Genomic DNA, 26,029 nt, shown 5'->3' with positions numbered 1-26,029 from the left:
ATAGGTCGATGAACAAGAGGAAAAAGTCAGGCGATATTCATATATGGAAACGATGTGCCGACTTGTAGTTTTTTCAACGCCAGGTATCTCTATGTCTTCTACGCCCATCCTCTTTCTCTTTTCTTCTCTTTCTTCTCTATCTCGCTATACCTCTATCTTCTCCCTTCTCTTTGTATTTATTTATTTATTTCTTTCACATCTATATCAAATTTTACATGAGTGGAGGAACCACCGCTGCAGCTACCTTGTTCTCTTCATCAATGACGCTTGCTCAAATAAAACCAGAACCAAAACGCGACGCAAATGACGCTGGAGATATTATCCCATGCCCGGAGAACACTGCAAATGACTTTACTCGGCAATTAAACTACGAAAGGCGATATTCTCCTGAATTGGAAGATATATTGTATTGGCAGATAAAACACCTGCAAGAGACTGGAGAGCGATTGCAAGAAGAAAACCAGGAGCTGCAGCGACTTGTCGCTTCCATCCCATCTGCATCTGAGTTCTTGAAGCAATATACCAGCAAGAATAACAACACGGATACCCTGCAGCAACAACAACATCTTCAGCGGATACCAGCACAAAGAACAAAGCTTGATCGAAAACAGCAACGGCAGCAGCAACGACGCCAGCAGCAGCAGCAACCCCAACAACGACAGCAACAGTCTCGCACACTGTTGGCAGTATTCCTGGGCTTTTCCTTCTTTTCCCAGGTACCGTTTGTGAAAAAGTCCTTGACACTCAATCACAGTAGCTGTTTCCAAGACGACAGCGCCGATGTTTCACCGTCCACCACAAGGTCGAGTAAACCTGGTACCAACACAATCAATATCAACGATACTTGGTTAGTATACCCGGTTTGTACATCGATCGTAGCTGTATCATCTAAACTTTTGGGTCAGGTCAATGATCAGGACTACCGTTGTTTTCCTATGTATCTTCCACATAGGACTGCCGCTACTTCGCGGTCTATTCGCTGTCAACAAGCAAGACGATGAAATTGACGCTGCTGCTGATTCTCCAACGGCGCAGCCAACGGCGAAACACGAACTGATACCACGCGACATCTTCCATCTATCATGTCAAATACTGAAAGAAACAATATGTTGGCTACTGTGGAATTGCTTATGTAGTAAATCAAAGACGACGACGACGAACACCGGTATACCACAACAACAGCAAGACACGTCCGAAATCGATCAATGGACTCAAGTGGTCGAACACGAATGCATGAAAAATCGTAAGTTGTTCAAACAGACGCAGTGACACCCTTCTATTTCTTTTCCCTTTTTCTCTCTATGCCTAAAGCAAGTTGACTAAAATGCAAGGGACTCTCTTTTCTTTTCATGAATAGCTCACACGTCCAACAGATTGTCAGCGTTTTACGTTTGCATACACACTCTCAATATGACGCGCTACAACACAGACAAGAACGCACACACTTACAGGCTCTTTGCAACGGCTGCGTTGATCGCTAGTCTCGCTCTTCCCTGGCCTTTTTGCACATTGAGGCATTCTCTCTGGCGCTGCGCGCTAGCAGATAAACATCATCCTCCCTGGATGGACGACATTGTTCCATGCATTCGCAATTCGCCCGATTCTTCAATTCCGCCATCATCCTGGACGTGGCAAAAAACCCTCAAAATGATACAAGCTGGTGCGTACCCCGGCGCGCAGCCGTTCACGGTGCTACATACGCTCTACACACTCGGGCAACTCAAGTCGCAGTTCACTGCACTGATCATGTCGCTCACGGACATTTCAACAGATCAGGATACATGCGAGCTGTTTAAATTCGAGTCCATCTGTCACGACTCGAGTGTGACAACGATGCCATTTGTACCGTGGCTCGCGTCAGTCGGCGCCACTGTGGCGGCGCTGTGGCGTCAGGACGAGCGCACAGCGCTGCAGTGGATCAGCGCGCGGCTCAAATCCACTCCATTCACGCCTTCCCATCTGGAAGCTCACATTGATTTCTTGCTCGCTAAAAAGATGGTGCTGCTATTGTCCGGATCGGCGCGCCAGAACCGACGCCAGCTGCAGGAAGCCCAGGAAATCCAGACATCGCTCAAACGCATGCTCACCCACAAGCAACGTGATATCATGTTTGGCGCCCGACCGCAAAGTACCGTCATGGCACTCGCCGAGTTTGTTGTCTGTTACACTGCATTGCTCGCTTGGATCGCTGTGTGGGATGTTGAAGAAGCAAGGGACGCGACACTGCGGCTTCGAAGGATGCTTGGTTCCAGAGCTTTTCAAGACATTCCAAACACGCAGATACTCATCCACAGACTCACCCGTCTCGGCGAGTTCTTGTCAAACATTGATTACGATATTGATAGTGACAGCAACGAAGACATGGCTCTCGAGATCCTCAAAGGTATAGCTTAATAACCCTTGTGTAATATCTCCCATCGCGCCGTCTACAAAAACATAAATGTGCAGCCAGATCCCCCTCGTTGCATATTCAAGGATGATGTGATGAGATAAAAGTATATGAATTCTTCCTTTCTTTTGTTTCTTTACAAACGCTGTAAATAAGGGATGCAGTTAATCGACAACTATAGATTCCAGTTTTCGTTCTTTTTTTGTGTTTCGAGTAATAGGGATGACCAAAAAAAAGCGGGGACGGTGGAGAGTAGTAAGTAATGGAGAAATTCTTTGTCTTAGAACAACGATGGCTGCTGCTGTTGGTGCTGTTGTTGTTGACCAAACGCTCCAAATCCTGTCATTTGCGGCTGCATGCCCGTCATTTGAGCCTGCATAGGGGCCATGCCTGTTACTTGCGACTGCAGAGGCGCCATACCAGTAGCTTGAGGGAATTGTGGTTGCACCATAGGAGTGTTTCCTGCGCTGTGGCTGCTGCTGTTACCAGGGGCGAACGGGTTGTGGCTGTTTTGGTCTCCAAAGGACTTGCAAGAAAAAATGTTAACTCCAGTTCTATCATTATATTCTATTCTACGCTAACGTGCAAAAAAAGAAATTCTTCTTACCTTTGAAAATGACAACGATGTATTGTTATCATTGCTGCTACTGCTGACATCCACGAGATTGCCGGTGCTGCTGGATCGCTGAACACCGGTATACTCTGGTTTAAGCGAGTTTGCAAATCCAGTACCGACCGGAATACGCAGATTGCCTGTGTTTCCAAAAGTGTCTGTTCCATCCTCTCTCGATGCGAGCAGAGCATCTAGCTTTGCATAACGTGGATCCACCGGACGAGTTGAGCCTGCCGTGGTCTGGTTTACAGGAGTAGAACTTGCCGTCTATTATACATACACATTCTCGTCAAGTCCCTGTCAACAGTCATCATCTCCGGTTGCTAAAGCACTGACCTGCGCAGAAGGCGTGAAAGATGATGTGGCTGTTTGTGGTGTAGCTGTCTGCTGTGTGTTAACCGGTGTCGCTAAGCCTGTCGGCTGCATGCTAAGCGCTTGGCTGGTAAATCCAGTTTGTTGGGGTTGGAGAGTCTGCGCTTGAGAAGTACTTCCAAATTGTCCAAAAGGATTGTTGCTTTGTATACCGGTCGCTGTGGAAGTTTGCAAATTCGTTGCACCGGTGAATTGCGGTTGCTGCTGCTGTTGCTGCATCGAAAAGCCCATGGATGGGTTCGTCTGGAAAGGTGCTAATCCAGTAAACTGTGTTTGTTGCGGCATGCCTGTCATTTGAGCTTGGATATTGTTACCAAAGGCGCCCCAAGGCGATAAAGATCCACCTTGTTGGTAAGGGTTGCTAAATCCGTTTCCAAAACCTGTCCTCTGCTGTGCAGCGATAGGATCCTGGAAGGACATGTTTGTCATTCCAGTCATTTGCGGGAACTGTTGAGTGTTGGTATAAGGATTGTGTGAGGAATCAAACGCTTGATTTGCAGGGAAAGGATTGAAGCTATGGAAATCCGTTAGCTTTGTTAATCATGTTTCTCGAACAATGTTTCTTACCCTGTATTCTGCGTGGTTGACTCGCCGTTTTCAAACAAACTTTTTGCATTTTCACGTTCGAGTTTTTCTCTTCGGCGTCGTTCTTGTTCTTTAGCTTCTTGCTCGCTTAGCTCTATAGCTCTCGCCAGGTCTTCGTCGCTGATAACCAACCAATCGTCAATTGTCTGCAATGAATACTCTAAAAATATCCCAATTTACCTCTGTTCTCGGTTCCGTGCTTCATCTCTAGCCATTCTTCTGCTTTCCTCCATGGCTCGCTGTAAATCTCTGTCTTCGTCGAGATATCCGGGGCGTTCGTAAACCGAACCATCGGGAGGACCAGATCTGCCGTACAGTGTTTCGTTCATGTAATCACCTACACCAGCCATTCGTTCTCGCATATGCTGTCGTGAGCGTCGTTCCTCTTTAAGTCGAGCATCGTCGTTCAAAAGAGCAGTAACATCTTTAGCCTTTTGACGTACTACAAAAAAAAGGTAAGCGTTGGACGCCGGGAAAAAAATAAATCGAAAAATAGTCGTTCTATTTTTCTGATATAATATATTTACCGTTTGCACCGACATCTCGTCCGTTATCATCCACGTGTTGAAACTCTTTTAAAGTTTTAACTACATAAATGTTTTCCTTGGCGTACAGGACAACATTTTCAGAGCCGACATGCAAGCAGTAATCCAACAAGAGCAACGCCTGCAGGTAATTGATCAGTCCCCTCCGTCATGCAAAGTATATGTGATAGAGTGAGAGAGGGAAATTTCACAAACCTTGAACACATGTCTCCAGTTTTTGCCTTTATCGTTCAAGCGTCGATCAATCATATCCATAATCTCGACAAAATCGTGTCTATATAAAGAAGAAAGAGATTAGAAATGAAATTTAAGGGTCCAGTCCAGTCCAGTCCAAAACGATGTACAAGTGCAATTGTAAAAGGCTATACGTACTCGTTGTAAGTCAGTTGTGCGATCTCGTTCATGAGTGTACCACTTGGTCCCCAAGGGTCGTTGGACGTTGCTTCTCGCACTTTGATTTGTGCATCAGAAAAGCCCTTGGCATAGTTTTTACTAGCAACAGTAACAGAGTTGAGACTGGTTCGTCTCGGGCGGAAACTGGCAGAACCCTTACATGCTACGGGCAACACCTCTGGCTGTCATGATAGAATATAATTTTCTCGTGTAATATATATCCTGCGTGTTTGTATTTCTCTAGGAAACAGAGAAAGACCAAGAGAGAGAGAGACAAGGAAAAGAAAAGACCGCGCTTGTTCAACTCGAACCAAGCAAACCCAAGTGTCGATCGCCAATATTTCAACCTCCGAAGACTTAGCACAGCGACTACACAAGACTCTCTGTGTAACCTTCTTTGTTCCCTTTCAGATGATCTTGGCCGTCGTTGCATATTATTCGACGGATACTGGTTTTGGCAACTGTAGCCGATGCAGCTACGGCAACGACGGCACATGTTCAAGGAAGAAAATTGCCAAATCGTCAGTTAAGTGGATAGTATTACCGTTTGTACAGCAAATTGCTCATGGTCTACAGTCAGCCATTTGGAAAGTAAAGCGTTGTTACTTTTGAGCGGCAAAGGTTTGAAGCAAGAAGAAAACTTAATAATGTTCTGTAAGTTGCGCCTATGTCATCTGATAAGTAAATTGTAAAGTTATCCAGATTACAAAGTCGATGGTCCTTCATTGTAGCTATATTATTCGGCTTAAATACTGGAGTGAGCGCTATAAGTGTCTTTTAACTTAGATGGCAGGCTAGTCTAATTGGTAGGATAGTAGAAAAAAGAAGCAGGGTAAGATCAGATAAGACATACACATAGTGAATTATGACAGAGAGCGATAGAGAGAAAGAATAAGAAAGAGAGATGGAAATCCAAGAAAAGAATAAAAGGAAGTTACAAGTCTATTTCAAAGTTGGTAATTTGCGGTAAATATGCACAGGCACTCAGTTCAAGCATGTACACGTCGTCGAATACTGTCTTTCCATCGTAACCGCCCAATATATAAAGTCTAGAGTCATGGAGTACAGCTGTGTGGTATCCTCGCGGCGTTGGTGGACCGCCGTAAATTCGACGTGATTCCCAGCTCATCGTCACTAGCACATAGTGTACGAATAAGTCATCTCTGAGTTTCTTGTAATACGACAGCACATACCGAGATTAAGTAAAAGTACATCGTTGGAATAACGGGTGCCATCGTGTCCGCCAATGACAAAAACATAGGAACCGACTTGGGTTGCTGAATGTGCAAGGCGAGGTACGACTCTATCAAGCTCAATTTGGGTCCAATGATGCGTCACTGCGATGAAATTTTTTTTTCGTTAGACTCTTCGTCCTGTTATCTGAAATTTCTCCATTTTACCTAAATCCAATACATGCACATCGCCGAAACATTCATGTCCATCGCTTCCTCCATATACAATCAGTTTATCTCGGACCAAATTGCTGGTGTGATATCCACGGGCTATGGGTGGTATTCCAGTTGGTTTGACCTGTATCCATCGTGGACGGTTCATATCTGATATATCCAACATATGCACATCTGCCAATGCTCTTGCGCCATCTCCACCGCCTACAACTACGATCTTATCGTTCCACAAGCATGTTGTATGTGCTCGTCGCGGCGATGGTGGGATGCCTTCAGTTGTTGGCTTTGACCATGTCAGGGTATCTAAAGTCTTGCTTAGAACAGAAGTTCAAAACAAGTTCATTGTCATTGCAGGCATAGTTACCAGTATGAAGTACGTAAAGATCATTAAAGTAATTAGGACCATCGCCGCCGCCAAATATATACAGATAATGGGCACGTTTGCCCGATCCCAGGTCTCTTTCTACAAGTGTGCTCGAGTGAGCACGGCAAGGCGGAGGTGGTTGTCCCGAAGTGCGGGGCTTGGACCATGTCATGGTGTCTAAAAATAAGATAAACCTTCATTTAGCAATCAACCAGAAAATTTATCGTGTTTTTACTTACCCATATCAAGAATATACAATGAATTGAAGCAAGTCTTGATATCACATCCACCAAACACGAACAGCTGCTCCCCAATCAAGTTGACCGTATGCGCCCTAAGAGGGCGCGACGGTCCTCGTCCGTACGTTACAGACCTCGACCAGTACATGCCTGCTGCAGGCGAGGGAGGGACTTGCGGACTAGCACTTAGTTCAATGGCGGCTGCAGCGTGGTCCGACATGTAGATGGATCGTTTAGAACGCCGTGGTTGTAGAACGCTGTGAGATGCAGCGTGTCTTAAGTTCTGTTTGTGACCGCTGCGCGAGGATTGATGATGCTGATAAGAGCTACTAGGTGCAGATTGTGGTAAGGATTGCGCTGACCGTGCTCGTTCCATAGGTTGTGACATCGATCCATTACTGCTTATGTGAGGATGTGACACTGGACAGTTCTTGTTAGCAATCTATCCACATCAAACATTGCGCACATACGTATCAACAAACCTGAAGAAGACAAGGACATTGATTGTGAATGCGAGTGAGAAGACATCATAGCGGCTGAAGATACGTTGTTATACGCATTGCTGCGCATAGAAGTCGTTGTTGTTGTTGCTGCTGCTACAGGGACATGTCTCGGGCTGACTGGATGTTCCATGGCGACTTTACCGATCTCTGTAATCTCTTCGCCACGAATGCGTTCAGGTGGTAGCGTTGGAGATTCTGACAGGTCCGAAGCGACGCTTTAAGGTAGTGAGCTTTTCTTGTTCTCGCGGTCGCCAATTTGTGTGAGGTGATATACATCGCTTACCTTTCATCATCCCGTTGGTACTGTCCCGAGTGCGCGGAATTGCTCTTGGTGTCACCTTCGATAGGTGTAGACCTCGATATCGGTGGAGTGCGATTTGAACCGGAAGACGTGCTCGACGTTGTAAAATGTGACATGAGCAGCAGAGTCTTTCAGTCTTTCGAGTGCGGATTTTGTCTAAGGCGAATTACCGCCCGCAAATTGGGAGGGAGGGGGAGAAAAGCCATGGTGACACGGCATGGCTTTCTTTTTTGCGATCGCCCTAATTGACAAATCATCCTTTTCCGAGTAACACACGCACAGTGCTAGGATCATAATACATACAGTATTGCAAAACCCATCTGCAGCTGAGCTCAGGTATTTCGCCTAGCATTTCTGTCCCCCCTTGCCTCGAGAGACTGTGAGTTCCCAGATTTGGGAAAACATTGACAGACCCTGTTTGCATCGTCGTACGAAAACGTCGAATGCAACTTCAGAGTTCATTGTTGTGACCCATTAATCCCTGCAACAATGTGGTACCTGACAGCATGTCTAAGCAAATGTCATAACTCAACTGACGATCAACATAGTATTCTTTTAACCGTTGCAGCGTCAGTTCTTGATATCTCTATATTTATATATCCCAGCATTCCACAATATATTCATGAATGCACTCAGTAAAATAGACCACGATGTATGTATTTCCTAACGTGGCTTACGATATCTCTCAGCCTTGGGGCTTTTGGGGATACAGAAGCAATACCTGTGAATTGATTTGGGTAGGATGGACTTGACCAATTTACGATAATCCAAATGTATGTATCTCATGAAGCGAAAATGTAAGCGGCAATGTAAGATAACATGGGCACGGCAGCATTGCACCAAGCAGTAGGAAAATGAAAGCGTCCATTGACGACGGCGGAGTGCCTCAAGAAGTTTCTCGAGCCGCGTCTTATTGCTTGTCGGCTTTAGGTCAGCGACTTCTGCTTCTCTTTCTCTCTCTTGAATAATGATGGAGACAACTCCAAGGACCGTCGATCGACAGAATGATTTGGGGCAAATCACTATTCTTCGCATTAAACGCAAGCGCAACGAGGAACCTCTAGATGCATTACGTATGGAGAAGAAAGAGAAAAATTCTTGCTGCATAAAAACTGTAAAGCTCACACTTTTTCTCTCGGCATTCATCGACACAGTGCTTCAGGATCAAAGCAACGCTCCAGACGAAAAACGTTTACGGAAAGAGGGTGGCAACTTGTCCACCTCCAATTTGAAAAGTATGCTTCTATTTTTTGCATTCTGCATATTTATCAGTTTGCATCTGACGGGAACATGGCTCTTGATCTAGTATCTGCCACGGCTTTCCCAACAATCTTTCGACTTGCTGAGACAGTTGAGGAAAATAGCTTCAAGAATCTTGCCGAAGCAGAAAAGTTGAGGGTTCGTCTGTGTTTTATCAATCGAACATAGTGCATGTTCTGACATTACCGCGTTGCCGTCAATCAATAATAGGAACGTATCGCCCGTCGTGCGCAACCTCTAAGTCGACCACGAACACCCGAGACCACAGAGGAGCGAAAAGATAAATTGATGCAGGACACAATGGTACGCTGCTGATCTGTCGAGTTTATGTAATATTTAAACATATACATGTATGCTGATGATCAATGATTGTTTGTTTATATAGAACAAGGTACGGCAAGCGAGATACCGAGTTATCAATCAGAATCGTGCTAGGACCCTTGATGACAACACACCGCCGGTGTAAGCGCTTTGATTTACTGTATATTCTACGATTTGTACATTTGCCAGTAACGTTCATTTTCCATAGAGTTCAAAGCTCGTCTGAAAAGGCTGCCCAAGACCTGTTCCAAATGTATGAAGCTGTGCGTGAAGATGAGCATCAAAAACAACCAAAGTAAATGAATAGCCCGTCTCCATACTAGATTATATATTGATCTGACCATGTACTATACTCAAACAGACTGTTTCCGGACGAAGATCTGGCGGAAGACGACGATATTATGTGCAACTTTATTCCCATGGTCAAAGAATACCTTACGTGTAAGTAAACATTATAGATTGCAGATATTATATAGAGTTTAGATTAATCAGTGGTGCTGCAGTGAACGAGAAGACAGCAGAAGAGAGCGAGGATGACTACGTGTATGACGTTTATTACCGCGATGATTCGAACCACAACCTCGGCATATCTAGCGCCAACATTGGCTCTTTGTAAGTTTTCGTATGTTTCCGCTCCTTAAGCATAGGCGTTGATTGACTACAAAATAGGGTTTGGTTCGACGAAGAAACTCAGTTTATGAACGATGATTCTGAAAGCGAACCTGGCGACTACGGCGACGAGGATTCAAATGGTAAAATATGTTTATGATTGGATCTGATGGTTTAGGAGATAGATAAAACTGAACGTTGCTGCTATCTATCTAGCCGAAGATTACTATCAAAATGATTACCCCGATGAAGAGTCTGACGAAGAATTCGAGGATCGTGAGTACACTGATACAGTGCCATTTGCAGAATTATTGAGCAGTGACTAACCGTCATTACAGAATATAACTATGAGCTGTCTAGCGATGATGAAGACTATGCTTACTATTAGGATGTAAAAAAGAAAGACCAGACATTCTCTTGGAAAAGCAAACTGGCTTGTCGAGAAACTCAAATCGCACTTGCCAAGATGTTTTAATCCTAATTCCAGAAAACCACAGCGCTTTTTGAAAAGATATCAATGTCTGCTCTGTGAATGGCGACGATCTTGCATACGATTTGAGAATTTGACAATATGCGTGGTTGATAAGTTGCAACAAGATTAAAACGTAATAACAAACAGACCACGCCCAGTTACTTCTTCAGTGTCTCTGCTGTCTAAATTATTGATTTTACTCGAAAGTTAAGCCGGAACCGATCTTGAGGTGCTTTTAAAAGATGACAAGCAGGAACAATATTTGATTTACGGAAAGGGTGAAGTATGTTAAAAAGGATCACTTAATGAGGAAATCAGTCTCCGCGGAATCACACATCGTCCATCGTCCGCATAAATGGTTGGATGTTCTGGATCAGATATGCATATGAAGATATCGCCATATATAGTTTTATAATGAAAGGTTAGCCCCAGCTCTCTCCATCTTATTACGGCGTGCCTTGGGCTAACATGTGGCCACTTCATCTTGGATGGCTTCAAGAAAATGGTTGATCAATGGCAATTACTTTCGCAATGCATATTAGCCGGTTCCGGCCAGGGAACATACGTTGGACTCCAGACCGAAGGAAGAGGATGGACGCCCGGTGTTGGAGCAAGGGAAGCGACTGGCGACGCGATGGTTTCTTCGATGAATGCAGGAAATCCAGGCACGAGTCGTGTTTGTATCCGCCACCGTTGAAGACGAATTGTAGATCAGTGCAGCGATCGAACCAATACTTTCGTGGACAAGGATTTCTACAGGCATTGGATATTCATTGAAGTGATCTGAGGAACAATGATACCTCGAAAGAAGAAGATTAACGTCACATTAATGTCGGTTTGAACTTCTAGATGGCCCGAAGCAAGTGATGATAGTCAATATCTTGGTGGAACTGTTGCTTACTTCACACCCTTAACTAGATCGCGAAATACCAGCTGCTGTTCTCAGAAAACACAAAAAGCGAGCAGAATATTTCCAAAACAACTTGAAGAGGAAGAGTCCTCATTCAAAAACTAACTAAATGCGTCGCAGACGAGATTATACTTTGCATATGCATAAGCTTTGTTTCAAGAAAGTGTTCGGAACGTCTCTACAAGAGCGCGCGCTTATAAACACACGGTGCATGAAGAAATTCTAGATTTGTTGAATTGACATCCAAATGAGGAAAATTCAACCATTAAAACAATCCTGTAAAAATTTCCATGCCAACTGATACGTCTCAGGGACGATTAGATTATCGAGATGCCTCCGATACGTTAATAAGAATAGTTCGTGTATTTGCCATTGAAGCTGTGCAATATTGAGCGAGAAAATGGCGTGTTCGGATTGATCCGATGTATGCTTATAAATCAGAACAAGGGCCGGGGAACTGGAACCAATTTGTAGGGATTTCTCCTCCTCTTGAAGAATCTGAAACAATTCCGCTACTAGCTTATCATCATTGCACGATGGTGGCGTATTTACTAGCATTTTTTTGGGGGAGCAGCAAATGCATGAAAGAAGGCCACGCATTCATCTTCTGGAAAAGTAAAAACACGGCGTAAACGATACTATATATGGAAAAGCGCTTCCAAAGATCAGCAGATCAAGAAACCGACACGTCAGCCTTGATCTTTAGAAGGCAAATGCACCCGCAGCGGAGGAACCCACCCAGAATCATACGTGTGTGTAACACCTCCTCTAGCTCGACCAACAATGCTGGGGAATACATTACTAATGCTGCTCACTTATCAACCACATCTATTACTAATCCATTGTTTGCAATCCTCTCCACTATTTCTCGGGCTGTACTGATGTTCACAGTAGACTATTGAACGTATAGTGTCGAATGAATATCCATTGTTTCAAGCAATTGGAAAATACACGTCTTTCCCAATCAGTCACGGCAATGGATTTCCAAAAATGAAAAAATTTTGACATCTGAGCTTAGGGCACTTGCGGTTGCTGCGGTCTGCTAAAAAGATAACATCCAATTCTACCCCAATTGATCAAATTACTGTTATAGCAGCCAGCAAATATCAAGTGTTTTACATTACTAGTTCTTAACGTCCTCCTTTGATGATCACATCAGTAGGATTGGGCAAACAGAGACGCGTGGATAAGCCGACTTGAAGTGACACAAATATTGTCTCCGTTAGTGGACTCCGTTGCATTTGCACCCCCACCCTACACAAACCCAGATGAAATGAATTGGAGATTGACTGAGCGATTTGTAATCAAAACATATAAAAATCCAGGCATTTTTTCCTAGCCCTTAATCTCGAGGTACTGTTTCCGTCTCTCCAACTCACCCCTCTCTATCACCTTTTTTCTCTCAACCCCGATGGATCATTCCGAGAAACGGGTTCACGAAGGAAACGAGTCGATCTGCTCGGCTAGGACCGTGCTTGCGGAGGAGCGTCAAGCAGGAAATGCCGGCACTTACGGCGAAGCTAACGCCGATGCAGTTGATGTCAAAGGTTTGTTTTTGTTTTATCACTACAATAACGCCTCACTCGATCAGTATATCTAACTCCAAATCAATTTTCATTTAGCCGCTATCGAGGAATACAATGATCTCAAGCGTGAATTGTCTCGTATCAGCCGAGTGACTAGTCAACATGAAAGTAAACTCGAAGAAGGTGCTGCTGATCAAGACATCTTCAACCTGGATGAATTCCTGCGAGGTGTCACTAGCGCTGATGCCGAGGCTGGCAAGAAGCCAAAAAACTTGGGTCTCATTTGGCGTGATCTGATGGTCGAGGTAATTAAAATAAAAAAATTCATTGATCTGATCAACGAGAAACTAATTGGGAGAGACGTTAGGGTTTGGGTGCTGATGCGCATACGATCCCAACAGTCTACAGCTACATTTTCGAGAACATTCAATTCTGGAAAAGATTTGGCATCGGTCTCGGCGGAAGTAAAAGAACGATTCTCCACAGTCAAACCGGTTTCTGCAAACCAGGAGAGATGATCCTGGTCCTCGGTCGTCCCGGTTCAGGATGTACCACTCTGCTCAAGGTTCTCGCAAACATGCGTGGAGCCTACACCAACATCGACGGCACAGTCAGCTACGGCGGTATCGACCACCAGACATTTGCAAAGCACTATCGCGGCCAAGTAGTATACAACGAGGAAGAAGATCAGCATTATCCAACCTTGACAGCCAAGCAAACACTTCAATTCGCCTTGCGCACAAAGACTCCCGGTAACCGATTGCCCAACGAATCCAAAGAAGATTTCGTCAACAAGGTTCTGTATATGCTCGGCAACATGCTCGGCCTTACCAAGCAAATGAATACCATGGTCGGTAACGCGTTTGTCCGTGGTTTGTCCGGTGGTGAACGCAAACGTTTGTCTATCGCCGAAGCCATGACAGCTCATAGCTCTATCAATTTGTGGGATTGTTCAACCCGTGGTTTGGATGCTGCATCTGCTGTTGATTATGTCCGTTCTCTGCGTATCATGACCGACGTTCTCAACAAGACTACCATCGCTACACTTTACCAAGCTTCGGAAAGCATTTTCAATTTATTTGACAAGGTACTGGTACTAGATGAAGGTCGATGCATCTACTTTGGTCCTACCGAGACCGCCAAAGCGTACTTTGAAGACCTTGGCTACTACTGTCCACCTCGCAAATCCACACCTGACTTTTTGACTGGTCTTTGCAACCCATTGGAACGTGAACTCAAGCCTGGTTTCGAAGAATCTGCTCCGAAGTTCGCCTCAGAGTTCGAACAGCGGTATCTGGAATCCAGTGTGCACAAGGCAATGCTAAGCGAATTGGAGGCATACGAAAACTCGATTGCTGAAAAAAAGCCGCATGAAGTTTTCAAGGCTGCCGTCCACGAAGAACATCAGAAACGTGCATCAAAGAAGCAACCTTACACTGCATCCTTTTACCAGCAAGTCAAAGCATTGACCATCCGCCAATATCATCTCCTTCTCAAAGATCGAACTGCTCTTATTTCGCGATACGGTACACTTTTGATCCAGGCTTTCATCATGGGCTCCTGCTTTTATGCGATGCCCTTGGATACCAGTGGTGGCTACTCTCGTGCGGGCGCTTTGATGTTCTGCGTGATTTTCAATGCATTCATTTCAAACAGTGAACTCGTTGGTTTCATGACCGGTAGACCCGTCCTGGAAAAGCATAAGCACTTTGGGCTTTTCAGACCAAGTGCAATGTACTTGGCTCAAGTTATTATGGATGTTCCGTATGCGGTTGCTCAAGGTAAATTTTGCACGATCAAAGAAAGGAAACGAATCATATAGCGTGGTGATTAACTCTTCTTGCTTTTATTTCCAGTCCTCTTGTTTTCGATCATTGTCTATTTCCTGATGGGTCTCAAGTTGACAGCTGGTGCCTTTTTCAGTTTTTGCGTTACTCTCTTCTTCATTGTAAGTTTGCAAGAGAAAAAGTCAACCATGAGGCACGGCTAAAGACTAATGTTTTCCCCTAGAACATGATGATGAATGGCTACTTTAGATTCTTCGGCGCGATCACTTCAAGCTTCTTTGTGGCCAACCAGCTTTCAATTGCACTTTTCGTTGCCATGGTCAACTATTTTGGTTTCGTGATTCCTTACGAAAGCATGCATCCATGGCTCTTCTGGTAAGTTGCTGAATACCAGGCTTGTTTCAATTCATTGTGAACACATATATTTACAATAACATTCTAATTACAGGATCTACTGGATCGATCCCATGGCATATGGTTTCAAAGCCTTGATTATCAACGAAATGTCTGGTCAAATTTATTCCTGCGAAGGTGAAGGCAACGCTGTTCCTTACGGTCCCAGCTACGAAGACTGGAGATATAAAGCATGCAACATGAAAGGTACACAACCTGGCCAGAATTACGTCTTGGGTGACGATTACTTGCGCGATGCATTGAGCTATGAACCTCGGTATCAATGGGCTCCTGATTTTGTTGTCGTATTTGGTTTCTTCTTGCTATTCTCGGTGATGACCTGTTTGGCGCTCGAATTCAGTGCTGTTAGCTCCGTTGGATCCTCGACCAAGTTGTATCTCCCTGGAAAGGCTCCCAAACCTCGCACCATTGAGGAAGAGAACGAGCGTCGCAGAAAGCAGCAGGAAATCACCGAAAAGATGGATAACATCGCTACGGGAACAACTTTCTCCTGGCAACACGTCAATTACACCGTACCATTCAAGGGCGGCCCGCTTCAGCTCTTGAACGATGTATCCGGTATTGTCAAGCCCGGCCATTTAACTGCACTTATGGGGTCCTCCGGTGCTGGAAAGACCACTCTTTTGGACGTCCTTGCTCGTCGCAAAACTATTGGCAAAATTGAAGGTCGCATCTATCTCAACAACGAGGCCTTGATGAAAGATTTCGAACGAATCACTGGCTACTGTGAGCAAATGGATATTCATCAGCCTACCGTCACTGTCCGTGAAGCCTTGCAATTCTCTGCTTACCTCCGTCAAGATCCCAGCGTGCCCAAGCAAGAGAAGGATGACTACGTCGAACAGATTTTGCAGCTTCTCGAGATGGAAGATATCGCAGATGCTCAAATCGGTGAACTCGAACATGGCAGCGGTATCTCTGTCGAAGAACGCAAACGTTTGACAATTGCTATGGAACTTGTTGCCAAGCCTAAACTATTGTTCTTGGATGAACCTACCTCTGGTCTCGACGCTCAGAGCTCTTACAACATTGTCCGGTTTATTCGCAAGCTGGCAGATGCTGGATGGCCTGTCCTTTGTACCATCCATCAGCCTTCTGCTATCCTGTTTGAACATTTTGATCATTTACTGCTCTTGGTTCGAGGAGGAAAGACTGCTTACTATGGTGAGATTGGCAAGGACGCTCGCACCATGATTGACTACTTTGAATCGAATGGGGGACCGAAATGCGGTGCAGATACCAACCCTGCAGAGTATATCTTGGAAGTCGTTGGTGCTGGCACTGCTAATGCTGGCAAGGTCACTCGCGACTGGGCAGAAATTTGGCGCAATTCGCCGCAAGCCAAGGAACTCGAAGACGAGCTTGAAGAGATCCACAAGAACGCTGTCAAGAACCCCACTCGCAAGGCTTTGACCTATGCTACTCCATTCTGGACTCAGTTCTACTATGTCATGAAGCGATTGACTATTGCTTACTGGAGAACTCCTGAATACACAATCGGTCGTTTCATTCCTATTATGTTCACATCCTTGCTGTTCGGTTTCACCTACTGGAAGATGAGCTACACCTCAACCGATATGCAGAACCGACTTTTCGTCCTATTCGATACATTCATCATGGCCTATCTTGTTGTTGTCATGGCTCAACCCAAGTTTATGACGGAACGATTGTACTTTAGACGCGAGCATGCATCAAGATTCTATGGCTGGGCACCTTTTGCTATCTCTGCTGTGCTTGTAGAAATCCCATACATCTTGTTCTACTGTGCTCTGTTCATGTGCGGTTTCTACTGGACAGCCGGTTTGCAGAACACCTCGGACTCGGCCGGATATTTCTATATCCTATTCTTCTTCTTTGTCTGCTGGGCTTACACGCTTGGTTTCGCAATCGCTGCTGCTTCTGACTCGCCGACCATGGCTGCGGTTCTGGTTCCTATCTTTGTCTCAACCTTGGTCTTGTTCGGTGGTTGCTTCCAGCCTCCTCAGTCTATGCCCTATTTTTGGAGATCATGGATGTACTGGCTGGACCCTTTCCACTATTTTATCGAAGGTCTCGCTGTCAACGAGATGTCCAGCTTGCCTGTTATCTGCAACGAAAGCGATCTCGTCAAGATGCTGGCTCCCGTCGGACAAACTTGTGGCGAGTACTTTGCCAACTTCTTTGCTAACGGTGCTCCTGGCTATCTTGTCGATCCCAGCGCGACTGATACTTGTAGCTACTGCCCATACAAGTCTGGTCAAGAATACTATTCGATCAACTTTGGCTGGGACGCAGCTCACAAGTGGCGCAACCTCGGCATCATCATTGCGTTCTTTATCTTTAACGTTTTGGTCTTCCAGATCTTCTGCTACTGGAAGCGCAAGGAGAGACGTTAAAAATTTATTTCCATTCATTTTTTGCATTTTCTTCATAATTTGTACAAAATGCATCCCAAATTGTAATCTTTATACAAATCATTTACTTTGAATATACCATTCACGTTCGCCATACGACAGTGTAAATTTCTCAATTTATTGGATGTGTTTACCTTGGTTCTTTTAATGCAAAGTCCCTAGAGTTTTGTATTGATTGTTATTATCCCTTGATTGACTTGGGACTCCATGAAATATTGTACCGCTTTGACCATGATTCCAAATATACAGGTGTTGAACCTGCACTTTCAATTGGATACTGAGAAAGACGTAAGGATATAAAAGGGGCAAGAGCCGCAAGCGAATGCAGACAGGTCTTTCGACTCCATATCGCTCGGCCTCATCTCACCAATATACTTCACAAGTGTTTGATCCAACTGTCTTCTCTCTGAATTACCGAAACAAGTATTTGAAGTGGCAGGACCACAATCATGAACCAACAGAACTGTACCCTAGGATGGATGAAAGTCCGAGCAGAATGCAACTGATTGAAGATAGTTGAAAGAGCCATAATTTGCTGAAGAAGCTGTTGCTAGCTTACACATTGAAATTGTATTAACTTGGGAGATCGTTAAAGGCTATCATGTATAAATATTGATATTTCCATATATCCATATTCCACATAGTATATTCTATATCGGATTTCCTATAGTGCATTGAGTTCTTGTTTTGCGTTTGTTTCCCGGCCTAGAAACGGGCACTAAATCACAAAAATTGGTTTCCGTATGGGAGAATGGTCTACCACATGCGATTTGGCGAATACGAGACTGGGTCGTAAAATTTGATCATATGCGTTCAACGACGATGTCTCGCGGGTCACTGGCAAATACATATAAAGTCAGCGTAGTCTAGTCAATAAGCGATCATTGTCGAGGTGGGTGTGGTGATCCCTGCTAGTCTCGTGCAACCTTCTTGGGATCAAGATTCAGCGAATGTCAGCGACAAGCACGCCGCACGTGCCAAAAAGGGATTATTGTTTAAAATAAATAACAATCCATGCATTTCAAACTTTGGGTTTTTTCGCTTTTGCATTATCAAAAACCCGGAGTTTTTTCTTGCTTTTCCACATGGCAGCAGCAGAATCTCTCATTATACAGACAACGGCGCTGTGCTCGTTTCTATTACTCGTTGCGTGGTTCTCGCTATGGCACTTGACCGGTCTTGTACAAACAGAACGGCAGCGAGCATACGTGTTAACGTTGCTGAGCAGTGCAATCATGACATTATCTTCCGTCCCGTTGGTTTGGGAGATTCTCACAACACCCAACGGTTTCCAGCAGTTGTTACCAACGACAGACGGCAATGACTATTGGTGGACGATTGCCGCCACTACGTTCTTCATGACGTTTCTAGTCACTGATCTCGCCGTAGGGTCTATATTCTACAGATCAAAGATTCAAGTACTGACCGGGTGGATCCATCACATTGCTTACGTTGGCCTCCTGATATGGGTGATCCGGAATCATTACACGCCAGTCTTTGTAGCCATGTGCCTACTGGAAGCACCGACGTTTATGCTCGCACTTGGATCAGTGTTCAAATCTTTGCGAAGGGACTATGTCTTTGCGGCACTCTTTGTCCCTACCCGCATCGTTTTCCATGGCTACATGATAGCAGATGTATCGTTTAGAAAGCCGTTTTACTGGGGAATCTGCATCGCTCTGTGCATAACATTTGCACTTCATTGCTACTGGTTCTATGGTAAGTCCGTTCTCGCTATATATGAATTTAGTATCGTAACCCGATCAATGTTTCCCTGCATCTTGCAGGTTTCATCTTGCAGCAAAAACGACTATCAACCCAAAAGCAAGCTGTCGCTGCTGCTGCAACAGATCAGGAGCAACAAATGAACCATCATCGCAATGTATCTACACTCAAAACGTCGGCGTATCCTCCATCTCCCAGCAGCGATTACTACTCGCATCGATCACCAAGATGTGGATACTCCACGTTTTCACCACAAATTCCAGAAAATGAGAAAGCCAAGTTGATGGTGGAAGCCATCTAAAAATGGCCGATCAATTTTATGCATTGACTATTGACATCTTACGTATATGATCGTCGATGCCGCTAAGAATTTCTGCTGTAAAAGAGACGTCGTTCGAGCTGATGCTAAAGTATTTAGCTGATACGATCTAAAGATGGCTATCTCGAATATCTGGGACTTGAGGAAACTTACCCTGTGTAAATTTGGTTTAGTAGGCTATCTAGTGATACATTTATTTTCGTTTATAAATTGATATGTAGTAGTATAATGTATATTTAAGCTGTGGTCCTTACCTAATGTTGGATATTTAACGACTTCGCCTTGCCGTCGCATATCATTGTTGTCCGCTGCAGGCGGAGTCTCTGTCGCGTCTTGGTGCATTCAACACACTTGCTTTGACAGCAAGATCCCAGCGAACAATAATGAGTCAAGGTATAATTCTTGCTTGGCTTTCAGCAAGGTTACAGCTTTCCATTAAACATCTCCAGCATCACTAGTCTATACTCCGGATCCTAGAATACAGCTCGAGCAGGAGAATGAAAAGATAATCAATGAGGAATACAAGACTTGGAAGAAGAACACGCCATTCCTGTACGATGTGCTCGTGTCCCATGCAATGGAATGGCCGAGCTTAACCTGCCAGTGGTTTCCTGACGTACAAAGGTTACGGCGAAATGCATAGAGTTAATGGATATACAAGTTGCTAACCGACTCTTCCCACAGGTTTCCGGACGAAAAGTACAAAATCCAGCGGTTACTGCTTGGCACCCACACCAACGATGAAGACAGGAACTATGTACAGATAGCAACAATTCGCCTCCCCGACGATCAATCCCAGGATATTACTAACGAGGACAATGCCATGGGTAAGCTACAAAAATGCACTTGGATGCTGTGCAAGCTAAACTAAGATGTGCCCATCGCGTACAGACACGGACGACGGCAACGGCACGTTGAACGCATCCTACGAACCACACGTTAAAATCGAGCAAAAGATTGTGCACGAAGGCGAAGTAAACAGAGCACGGTACCAGCCAGATAACCAGGATATCATTGCGACGAAATCTAGATCTGGCGATGTGTACATTTTTGATCGAAAATCCTATTCGGCATTCCCCAAAGTATTTGAACGGTTCGAACCAACATTGCAGCTGCTTGGTCACAACAATGAAGGGTATTTATATATATATATATATAGAGAGAGAGAGAATCAGTTCTTGCCCTACATAATGTATCTGACAAATCTGCCGCGCGCACGCACGCTTTTAGATATGGACTTGAATGGAACCCACATCCTTCGAAATCAAGTCACATTATCAGTGCCAGTTTCGATAATAGAATTTGCCATTGGTAAGTATACAAGTTGTATGGAATGAAAATGGGGAGCAAGTATTCTGACCCATTTTTAATTAGGGATATTGGCGCAAATCCGAAAAGTCAGAAAACTCTTGATCCTCTGCGTACATTCACAGGCCATGCTTCCCCCGTCGAGGTATTTATCAATGCGCCAATTTGTATGTATGATGGTTTCGATACTTAAGATTCCTTAGGATGTTGCATGGCACCGCAAATTTGAATCCATTTTCGGTTCAGTTGGAGATGATGGCAATTTGATGATGTACGTTTGTGATAGGCATTAACGTACTAGCTGTGATCTAACACGCTATGATGTTAAACAGTTGGGATATTCGCAACCCATCAAACGATACACCAGTGCATGATATTCATGCTCACTTTGCGGAGGCAAACTGCATTGCATTCAATCCATACAATGAATGGGTACTAGCGACAGGAGCAGGAGACAAGGTCAGAAGAGAAAGATGAATGTAGCAGTTTGTGGCACCATGATCTCACACACTGTTTACATGCGTAGCTGGTGGCTCTGTGGGATCTGCGTAATCCGAGCAGAAAGCTGCACGAGTTGCGCGCACACAATGGCGAGATTCTTCAGCTGGCGTGGTCACCGCACAACGAGGCGGTGCTTGCGACAGCAGGAAGCGATCGACGAGTGCTTGTGTGGGACCTATCCAGAATAGGGAAGGAGCAGACGCCTGAAGAAATTGAGGATGGACCACCGGAGTTACTGGTAAGAGCGATTAGATCTATTTCGTGACGAGCAAATTCAAATTTTTCTTCGCCAGTTCATGCATGGTGGTCACACCAACAAAATTTCTGATATTGCATGGAATCCTGCGGAACCTTGGATGCTTGCAAGCACCGCTGAGGATAACATTGTCCAGGTTTGGGAAATGGTAAGTTACCATCTTCGTTGTACGCTCTCTCGTCTTCGTTGCCCATTATCTAACGCTGCATATCTAGACAAGCAATGTCTACGCCAAGCATGAGCGAAATTCGCCCGAGCATGTCAAGGAAGAAAAGGAGAAAGAGGGAATGCAAGAATAATGCAAGATGGATTTTTTCTGCATTGTGATTGGCTTGAGGAGACTGTCTCTATATCTCTCTCATTTCCAGAAATTTTTTCGGCCAAAATGGAAAATAAAATATATAAAAATCAGAGACAAAAACATGGTCCCCCTTTCTTCACTGTACTCGACATATATACGAAAATAAAGGAAACAAAATGAGTGATCTGAATTGGTGCCCTGTTTGCGACAAAGCGATTCCTGCAGACTCGGTAAATGCGTGCTACGTCTCCGGATTGATGATAAGCGCATTGACCACTACTTTCTTCACAGACTTCGCTGTACTGCTCCATAGAGTGCCTCCAGTACGAAGCCATACACAACAACCCGATGCTTGGTTACAAGTTTGAACAGTTTCAAAACTTTCTTGTAACTCACGAGAAACGGTGCAAGCAACAGCAGTGCTTTTGGAGAAATCTGCCACGGCATAACAAAGCAACAAGTTTCGTGCATCCTCATCCTCCCACCTCCTCCTCTTGCCTGGCGCTGCTGCTTCCCGCCAGCATCGTACAAACTACTCTCAGCGAGCACGCAGCGGCTCCGGCTCGATAACTGGATACCTCACTGCTATGAATGTATTGAATTCAAGGATACCCTAAATCACCACCGCTACAAAATCATCATCATCAATCACCCCCAGTCTCTTTTTCATGTTCTATTATTTTGTATTCGTTGGATCTGATTTCGCAATATTATTTAATTTAACTAGCAACCGCCAACAGTCTAAATATCCGATTAGCAGATGGGGTCCCATTCTATCTATTTTTAAGGTTGTCGCACTTGGTTTTTTACACGCAGCACCACCGCTTTGATGCTACCAAATGCTGTGACCCTAAACAGACACACGAGAACGCCAACCGAGGGAAAAAATTCTTTTCGTTTGTGCTGGAAGACCAGGGAGGAAGGAAGAGAGATGGAAACCACCAGATAATCTTTGTCGATTATTCTTGAAAAGGTAATTTGCGTACCATACCCACCATAGTAAGAAAAATGGGCGAATGAAACACATTGGAGCGCCCGCGCGGCATTTTTGTTGTTGTTGTTGTTGTTGTTGCTATGGGAAATGACGTACGGCGCTGCAGATCGAGGAGAAGGAGGAGAGGGGGAGGAAACGTTCTCCCAAAACCTTTGGCAGAAATGTCGCAGGAGAGGGGCTATCTGATTTTTCCTATTCTCACGAATCATCATGTAAACTTTGAATGCACGTATGTAATTTAGTATGTGCACCGGGAAACCCGCCAAAAATGTCTCAATGAAAAAACAAGGTTGCGGTCATGCATCGGGTCGCTAATTGGATCAAACCATATTGGCTATCGCTGGTCCAATTTGCAGGCTCAAGCAGAAATAATAGCGAGAGAGAGTGAGAGATGGAGGGAGGGAGAGAAATCCGCGTGATTTATTGCCGCAGTCGTAGTACTCTGAACGTGTGAGAGTAATGTCCTTCTTCCTTGCTCGCACTCAAGCGCCAATCGTCAGTCAAGGTGTAATACGGAGCTCCCGAGGACTGGGGTCGAAACAAAGATGGAAGCTTCTCTCGCCCGCATGGGCAACAAATTCATTGGATTCGCGATGCGTCACGAGCGCATGAATTCTGCCACCTTTTGCAGAGAAAAAGAGTCATTACATCACTGGGGCAGCCACGGGAAACTGTTTTTCCTCTCCTGCTGCTATACCTCACAGGCAACAATCAAATTCATAAATGATCCGCTTGGTAGGTAACAAGCTCCTGTTTTGTGTAGCTCGAGATACAAGATCTACGTACGTACCAAATGTCGATCCAACGGCGGTGGTGAAATGGAAGCTGAAGCTCCCTCCCATACTTGGAGAACAGAGTGTGGCACCCCGACCGATTGATAATCTTTCTTCTTCCACCAAAAGTCTATCTATTCCCCCAAGCTACCTAATCCAAGTCGCTCTCTTGTGATTTCTGCGATTGCTTATTGCTTGACAACAAAGACAAGTTCAGTGGAAATCTTTCGCTATTTTGCTTGTTTTTCCATTCGAGGTCGTGGCATGAGGTTGCCATTCTCAATTCAGCACCGACAAGTCCATTCCGTTTATTTCCCAGCGCTTCAGAATGCTGGCTGTTGAGTTTATTTGCAAGAAAGGTCCATTTTCATAAATGGATGATACGGTATCACAACACCATTTGGTATACGAATTGCTAGGTTACATAGGACGGTTAACGCATGATTGTGAAATGCGTTGTTCGGTCGCGATCTACATGGGAAGAAGAAACATATTAAGACAAAGCGATGAGCAAAAATAGCGGTCGCGATGGAGATAGCAAAAATACAACGCGTCCTTTTTGCTGCTGCAAGGTACAATCTCAGGTCACAGGGTCGTTCGCGGAATGGACCAGGTACCTGTGGGACAAGAAAGTAGTGCTGAGGGGAGGTAGTCTGGGGGTGTGAACAAATGGAATGATTGGATAGAGATACGACGAGCGAGAGGATGGTTGGTGGTGGGCCAACAACATGAGATTCCGCCGCCGTGGCCGCCCGCGCGCGTTTTTAGTGGGATTTTGTTATGCTCCTCCTCCTCCGCCGCCGCCACCAGCGCTTGCTTGCTTTGGAACGCCATGGATGAATTCTCGAGCGTTATTTGGGACACAAAAAATTTTTTGACGGCAGGCACAGCAGCAACAGCACTGAGCATTTACCAATCAGATGGGACTGTGGAGCACGGCACCGCGTTCCCTCGCTCAATCTCCAAGTGCATTTCCTTTTTAAGCGGGAACCAACAAAAAAGCAAGGGCCAAAGGATTTTCCGGAGCATGATATGTGTCCCCCTCATCACTCCCCTCTGCTGCTGCTGCAGTACCAGCACCACTGCTCGTCGTCGTCGGAGCCAAATCAAGGAGGTACCCACCAAAGAAAGAGAGTGGTGTGTGAGGTGAGAAGAAAGTTTGGCATCTGTGACGTACCCGCCATGGAAAAAAGGCTCTAAAGGTACACGTCCGTGAACCCATTTCTTCCCTCTCTCTCTCCCTCTCTCTTTCTTCCTTTCTTTCCTTTGATCTGCAACTCCTCCTTCCTCCATCCTTCACACAAACGCAGAACGCATTAAAAAAAGATGAGCGATCTTCATTGGTGCACTTATTGCGACAATGCTATCAGTGCATTTTCTGTATGTTATATCCGTGACAACAGGCTTATCGCGCGCGCCATCTTACCAGGGATGTATGTCTTGTCTATAATTTTAGGATTCGCTTTACTGCAGCGAGCAGTGTCTGCGCAACGATGCTCTGCGTAACCACCCGCTGCTTGGATACGACTATCACGAATTCGTCGACTTCCCGCGTCCATACCCCAAAGATGACTCGTCATTTGGTACAAGGACTCCCACGTCGTCGTCGCCATCATCGCCGGCCCTCACAGCTGCTGCGTCCAGCGCAGCGTCCTCGTTCCGATCAATGTCACCTCCAAAACTGGATCTTTCTTCCGAGTTTAAATTGAAACCTCAATTCAACTGCGCATAACCACTACTACTGCGCTGCCTTGCCGCGTATATCACCTTTCTCTCTGCATTCTCCCACCCATTGTACACCATACATATGCTTATTATTATATCAACAGCTCATCCATTCCACACACGCAAAAAGATCACATCCTCACATTTTAGCAGCCCGCCCCCGTAGCAGAGATATACCGCCCATGTCTCTTTATGCAACCTTTTATATATCCCTCGTTTATCCTGATGACCAACAACGACAACGAAAAGTATCACCTCACCTCACTCTTGTACATAACTGTTTCTATACCCCTCCCCTCTCCATGTCTGTCCAGACGAATGGACGCATCATTGACTCCCCATTCCCCCAAAACTCCTAGCTGCTTTTCTTTTCTTGTTGCTTTATGATGTTTGCTATTGTTTATTATGTCTGCGTCGTAAAAAAGAAAGCCATTTAAACACCTTTCGTCACGATTTTTCTTGCTATTGTCGATACACACGCGTCCATCCCCCTACCGGATTGTTCGAGTCTCAACCGCACATCTACCAATGTTGCCGCGTGTGGGCGCGTTCTCGTGGAAAAGTACACAATGCGCAAGTTATTAATAGTAGCCGCGATGTAGAGCAATTGGTATGATTTAGCAGTGATATATTGTCCGTCTATCTCCAGAGAAAATGGTGACGGGCAAGTACCGTTTAAAATATGAACGAACGGATGGTTATGATTTGCAAATACTCCATTGATT

At 45.0% G+C, this 26,029-nt stretch overlaps 11 protein-coding genes across 11 annotated transcripts; 8 read left to right on the top strand and 3 right to left on the bottom strand.

Annotated features, from left to right (window-relative positions):
* Window positions 1-215: 215 nt before the first annotated feature.
* VTP01DRAFT_4247 (uncharacterized protein) lies at window positions 216-2,394 on the top strand (the record flags this gene model as incomplete). Its single annotated transcript, XM_069382908.1, has 3 exons — window positions 216-847; window positions 906-1,243; window positions 1,358-2,394. The coding sequence occupies 3 exons, from the start codon at window positions 216-218 to the stop codon at window positions 2,392-2,394; spliced, it is 2,007 nt and encodes a 668-aa protein (XP_069243662.1).
* A 275-nt stretch (window positions 2,395-2,669) lies between these two features.
* On the bottom strand, window positions 2,670-5,086 carry VTP01DRAFT_4246 (uncharacterized protein; the record flags this gene model as incomplete). Its single annotated transcript, XM_069382907.1, has 9 exons — window positions 2,670-2,915; window positions 2,997-3,269; window positions 3,339-3,888; window positions 3,942-4,079; window positions 4,140-4,401; window positions 4,487-4,625; window positions 4,700-4,778; window positions 4,877-4,996; window positions 5,058-5,086. The coding sequence occupies 9 exons, from the start codon at window positions 5,084-5,086 to the stop codon at window positions 2,670-2,672; spliced, it is 1,836 nt and encodes a 611-aa protein (XP_069243661.1).
* Window positions 5,087-5,308: 222 nt separating this feature from the next.
* VTP01DRAFT_4245 (uncharacterized protein) lies at window positions 5,309-5,628 on the top strand (the record flags this gene model as incomplete). The annotated part of the gene is made up of 3 exons (XM_069382906.1): window positions 5,309-5,418; window positions 5,478-5,551; window positions 5,600-5,628. 3 exons carry the CDS (start codon window positions 5,309-5,311, stop codon window positions 5,626-5,628), a joined length of 213 nt encoding a protein of 70 aa, XP_069243660.1.
* Window positions 5,629-5,831: 203 nt separating this feature from the next.
* VTP01DRAFT_4244 (uncharacterized protein) lies at window positions 5,832-7,826 on the bottom strand (the record flags this gene model as incomplete). Its single annotated transcript, XM_069382905.1, has 7 exons — window positions 5,832-6,031; window positions 6,091-6,234; window positions 6,298-6,606; window positions 6,668-6,844; window positions 6,907-7,326; window positions 7,389-7,624; window positions 7,693-7,826. 7 exons carry the CDS (start codon window positions 7,824-7,826, stop codon window positions 5,832-5,834), a joined length of 1,620 nt encoding a protein of 539 aa, XP_069243659.1.
* An 851-nt stretch (window positions 7,827-8,677) lies between these two features.
* Window positions 8,678-10,288, top strand: VTP01DRAFT_4243 (uncharacterized protein; the record flags this gene model as incomplete). Its single annotated transcript, XM_069382904.1, has 11 exons — window positions 8,678-8,783; window positions 8,865-8,945; window positions 9,017-9,108; window positions 9,181-9,273; window positions 9,356-9,432; window positions 9,500-9,586; window positions 9,653-9,732; window positions 9,795-9,903; window positions 9,961-10,043; window positions 10,117-10,176; window positions 10,239-10,288. The coding sequence occupies 11 exons, from the start codon at window positions 8,678-8,680 to the stop codon at window positions 10,286-10,288; spliced, it is 918 nt and encodes a 305-aa protein (XP_069243658.1).
* Window positions 10,289-12,693: 2,405 nt separating this feature from the next.
* Window positions 12,694-17,384, top strand: VTP01DRAFT_4242 (uncharacterized protein; the record flags this gene model as incomplete). The annotated part of the gene is made up of 6 exons (XM_069382903.1): window positions 12,694-12,829; window positions 12,905-13,113; window positions 13,176-14,589; window positions 14,665-14,756; window positions 14,819-14,970; window positions 15,044-17,384. 6 exons carry the CDS (start codon window positions 12,694-12,696, stop codon window positions 17,382-17,384), a joined length of 4,344 nt encoding a protein of 1,447 aa, XP_069243657.1.
* A 1,103-nt stretch (window positions 17,385-18,487) lies between these two features.
* Window positions 18,488-19,428, top strand: VTP01DRAFT_4241 (uncharacterized protein; the record flags this gene model as incomplete). Its single annotated transcript, XM_069382902.1, has 2 exons — window positions 18,488-19,121; window positions 19,190-19,428. The coding sequence occupies 2 exons, from the start codon at window positions 18,488-18,490 to the stop codon at window positions 19,426-19,428; spliced, it is 873 nt and encodes a 290-aa protein (XP_069243656.1).
* A 16-nt stretch (window positions 19,429-19,444) lies between these two features.
* Window positions 19,445-19,788, bottom strand: VTP01DRAFT_4240 (uncharacterized protein; the record flags this gene model as incomplete). Its single annotated transcript, XM_069382901.1, has 3 exons — window positions 19,445-19,532; window positions 19,600-19,627; window positions 19,701-19,788. 3 exons carry the CDS (start codon window positions 19,786-19,788, stop codon window positions 19,445-19,447), a joined length of 204 nt encoding a protein of 67 aa, XP_069243655.1.
* Window positions 19,789-19,829: 41 nt separating this feature from the next.
* Window positions 19,830-21,810, top strand: VTP01DRAFT_4239 (uncharacterized protein; the record flags this gene model as incomplete). The annotated part of the gene is made up of 11 exons (XM_069382899.1): window positions 19,830-19,839; window positions 19,905-20,070; window positions 20,131-20,273; window positions 20,338-20,581; window positions 20,677-20,757; window positions 20,821-20,899; window positions 20,958-21,025; window positions 21,087-21,213; window positions 21,281-21,493; window positions 21,549-21,659; window positions 21,727-21,810. The coding sequence occupies 11 exons, from the start codon at window positions 19,830-19,832 to the stop codon at window positions 21,808-21,810; spliced, it is 1,326 nt and encodes a 441-aa protein (XP_069243654.1).
* Window positions 21,811-21,988: 178 nt separating this feature from the next.
* On the top strand, window positions 21,989-22,382 carry VTP01DRAFT_4238 (uncharacterized protein; the record flags this gene model as incomplete). The annotated part of the gene is made up of 2 exons (XM_069382898.1): window positions 21,989-22,042; window positions 22,104-22,382. 2 exons carry the CDS (start codon window positions 21,989-21,991, stop codon window positions 22,380-22,382), a joined length of 333 nt encoding a protein of 110 aa, XP_069243653.1.
* A 2,523-nt stretch (window positions 22,383-24,905) lies between these two features.
* VTP01DRAFT_4237 (uncharacterized protein) lies at window positions 24,906-25,663 on the top strand (the record flags this gene model as incomplete). The annotated part of the gene is made up of 3 exons (XM_069382897.1): window positions 24,906-24,959; window positions 25,036-25,277; window positions 25,435-25,663. The coding sequence occupies 3 exons, from the start codon at window positions 24,906-24,908 to the stop codon at window positions 25,661-25,663; spliced, it is 525 nt and encodes a 174-aa protein (XP_069243652.1).
* Window positions 25,664-26,029: the final 366 nt, after the last annotated feature.

The sequence above is a fragment of the Rhizomucor pusillus genome (assembly GCF_041956525.1).
Source record: "Rhizomucor pusillus strain CBS 183.67 unplaced genomic scaffold VTP01scaffold_2, whole genome shotgun sequence".
NCBI classification, from domain to species: Eukaryota; Fungi; Mucoromycota; class Mucoromycetes; order Mucorales; family Lichtheimiaceae; genus Rhizomucor; species Rhizomucor pusillus.
Note: the sequence above shows the minus strand (reverse complement) of the source record. Positions and strands in the feature narration are given on the sequence as shown.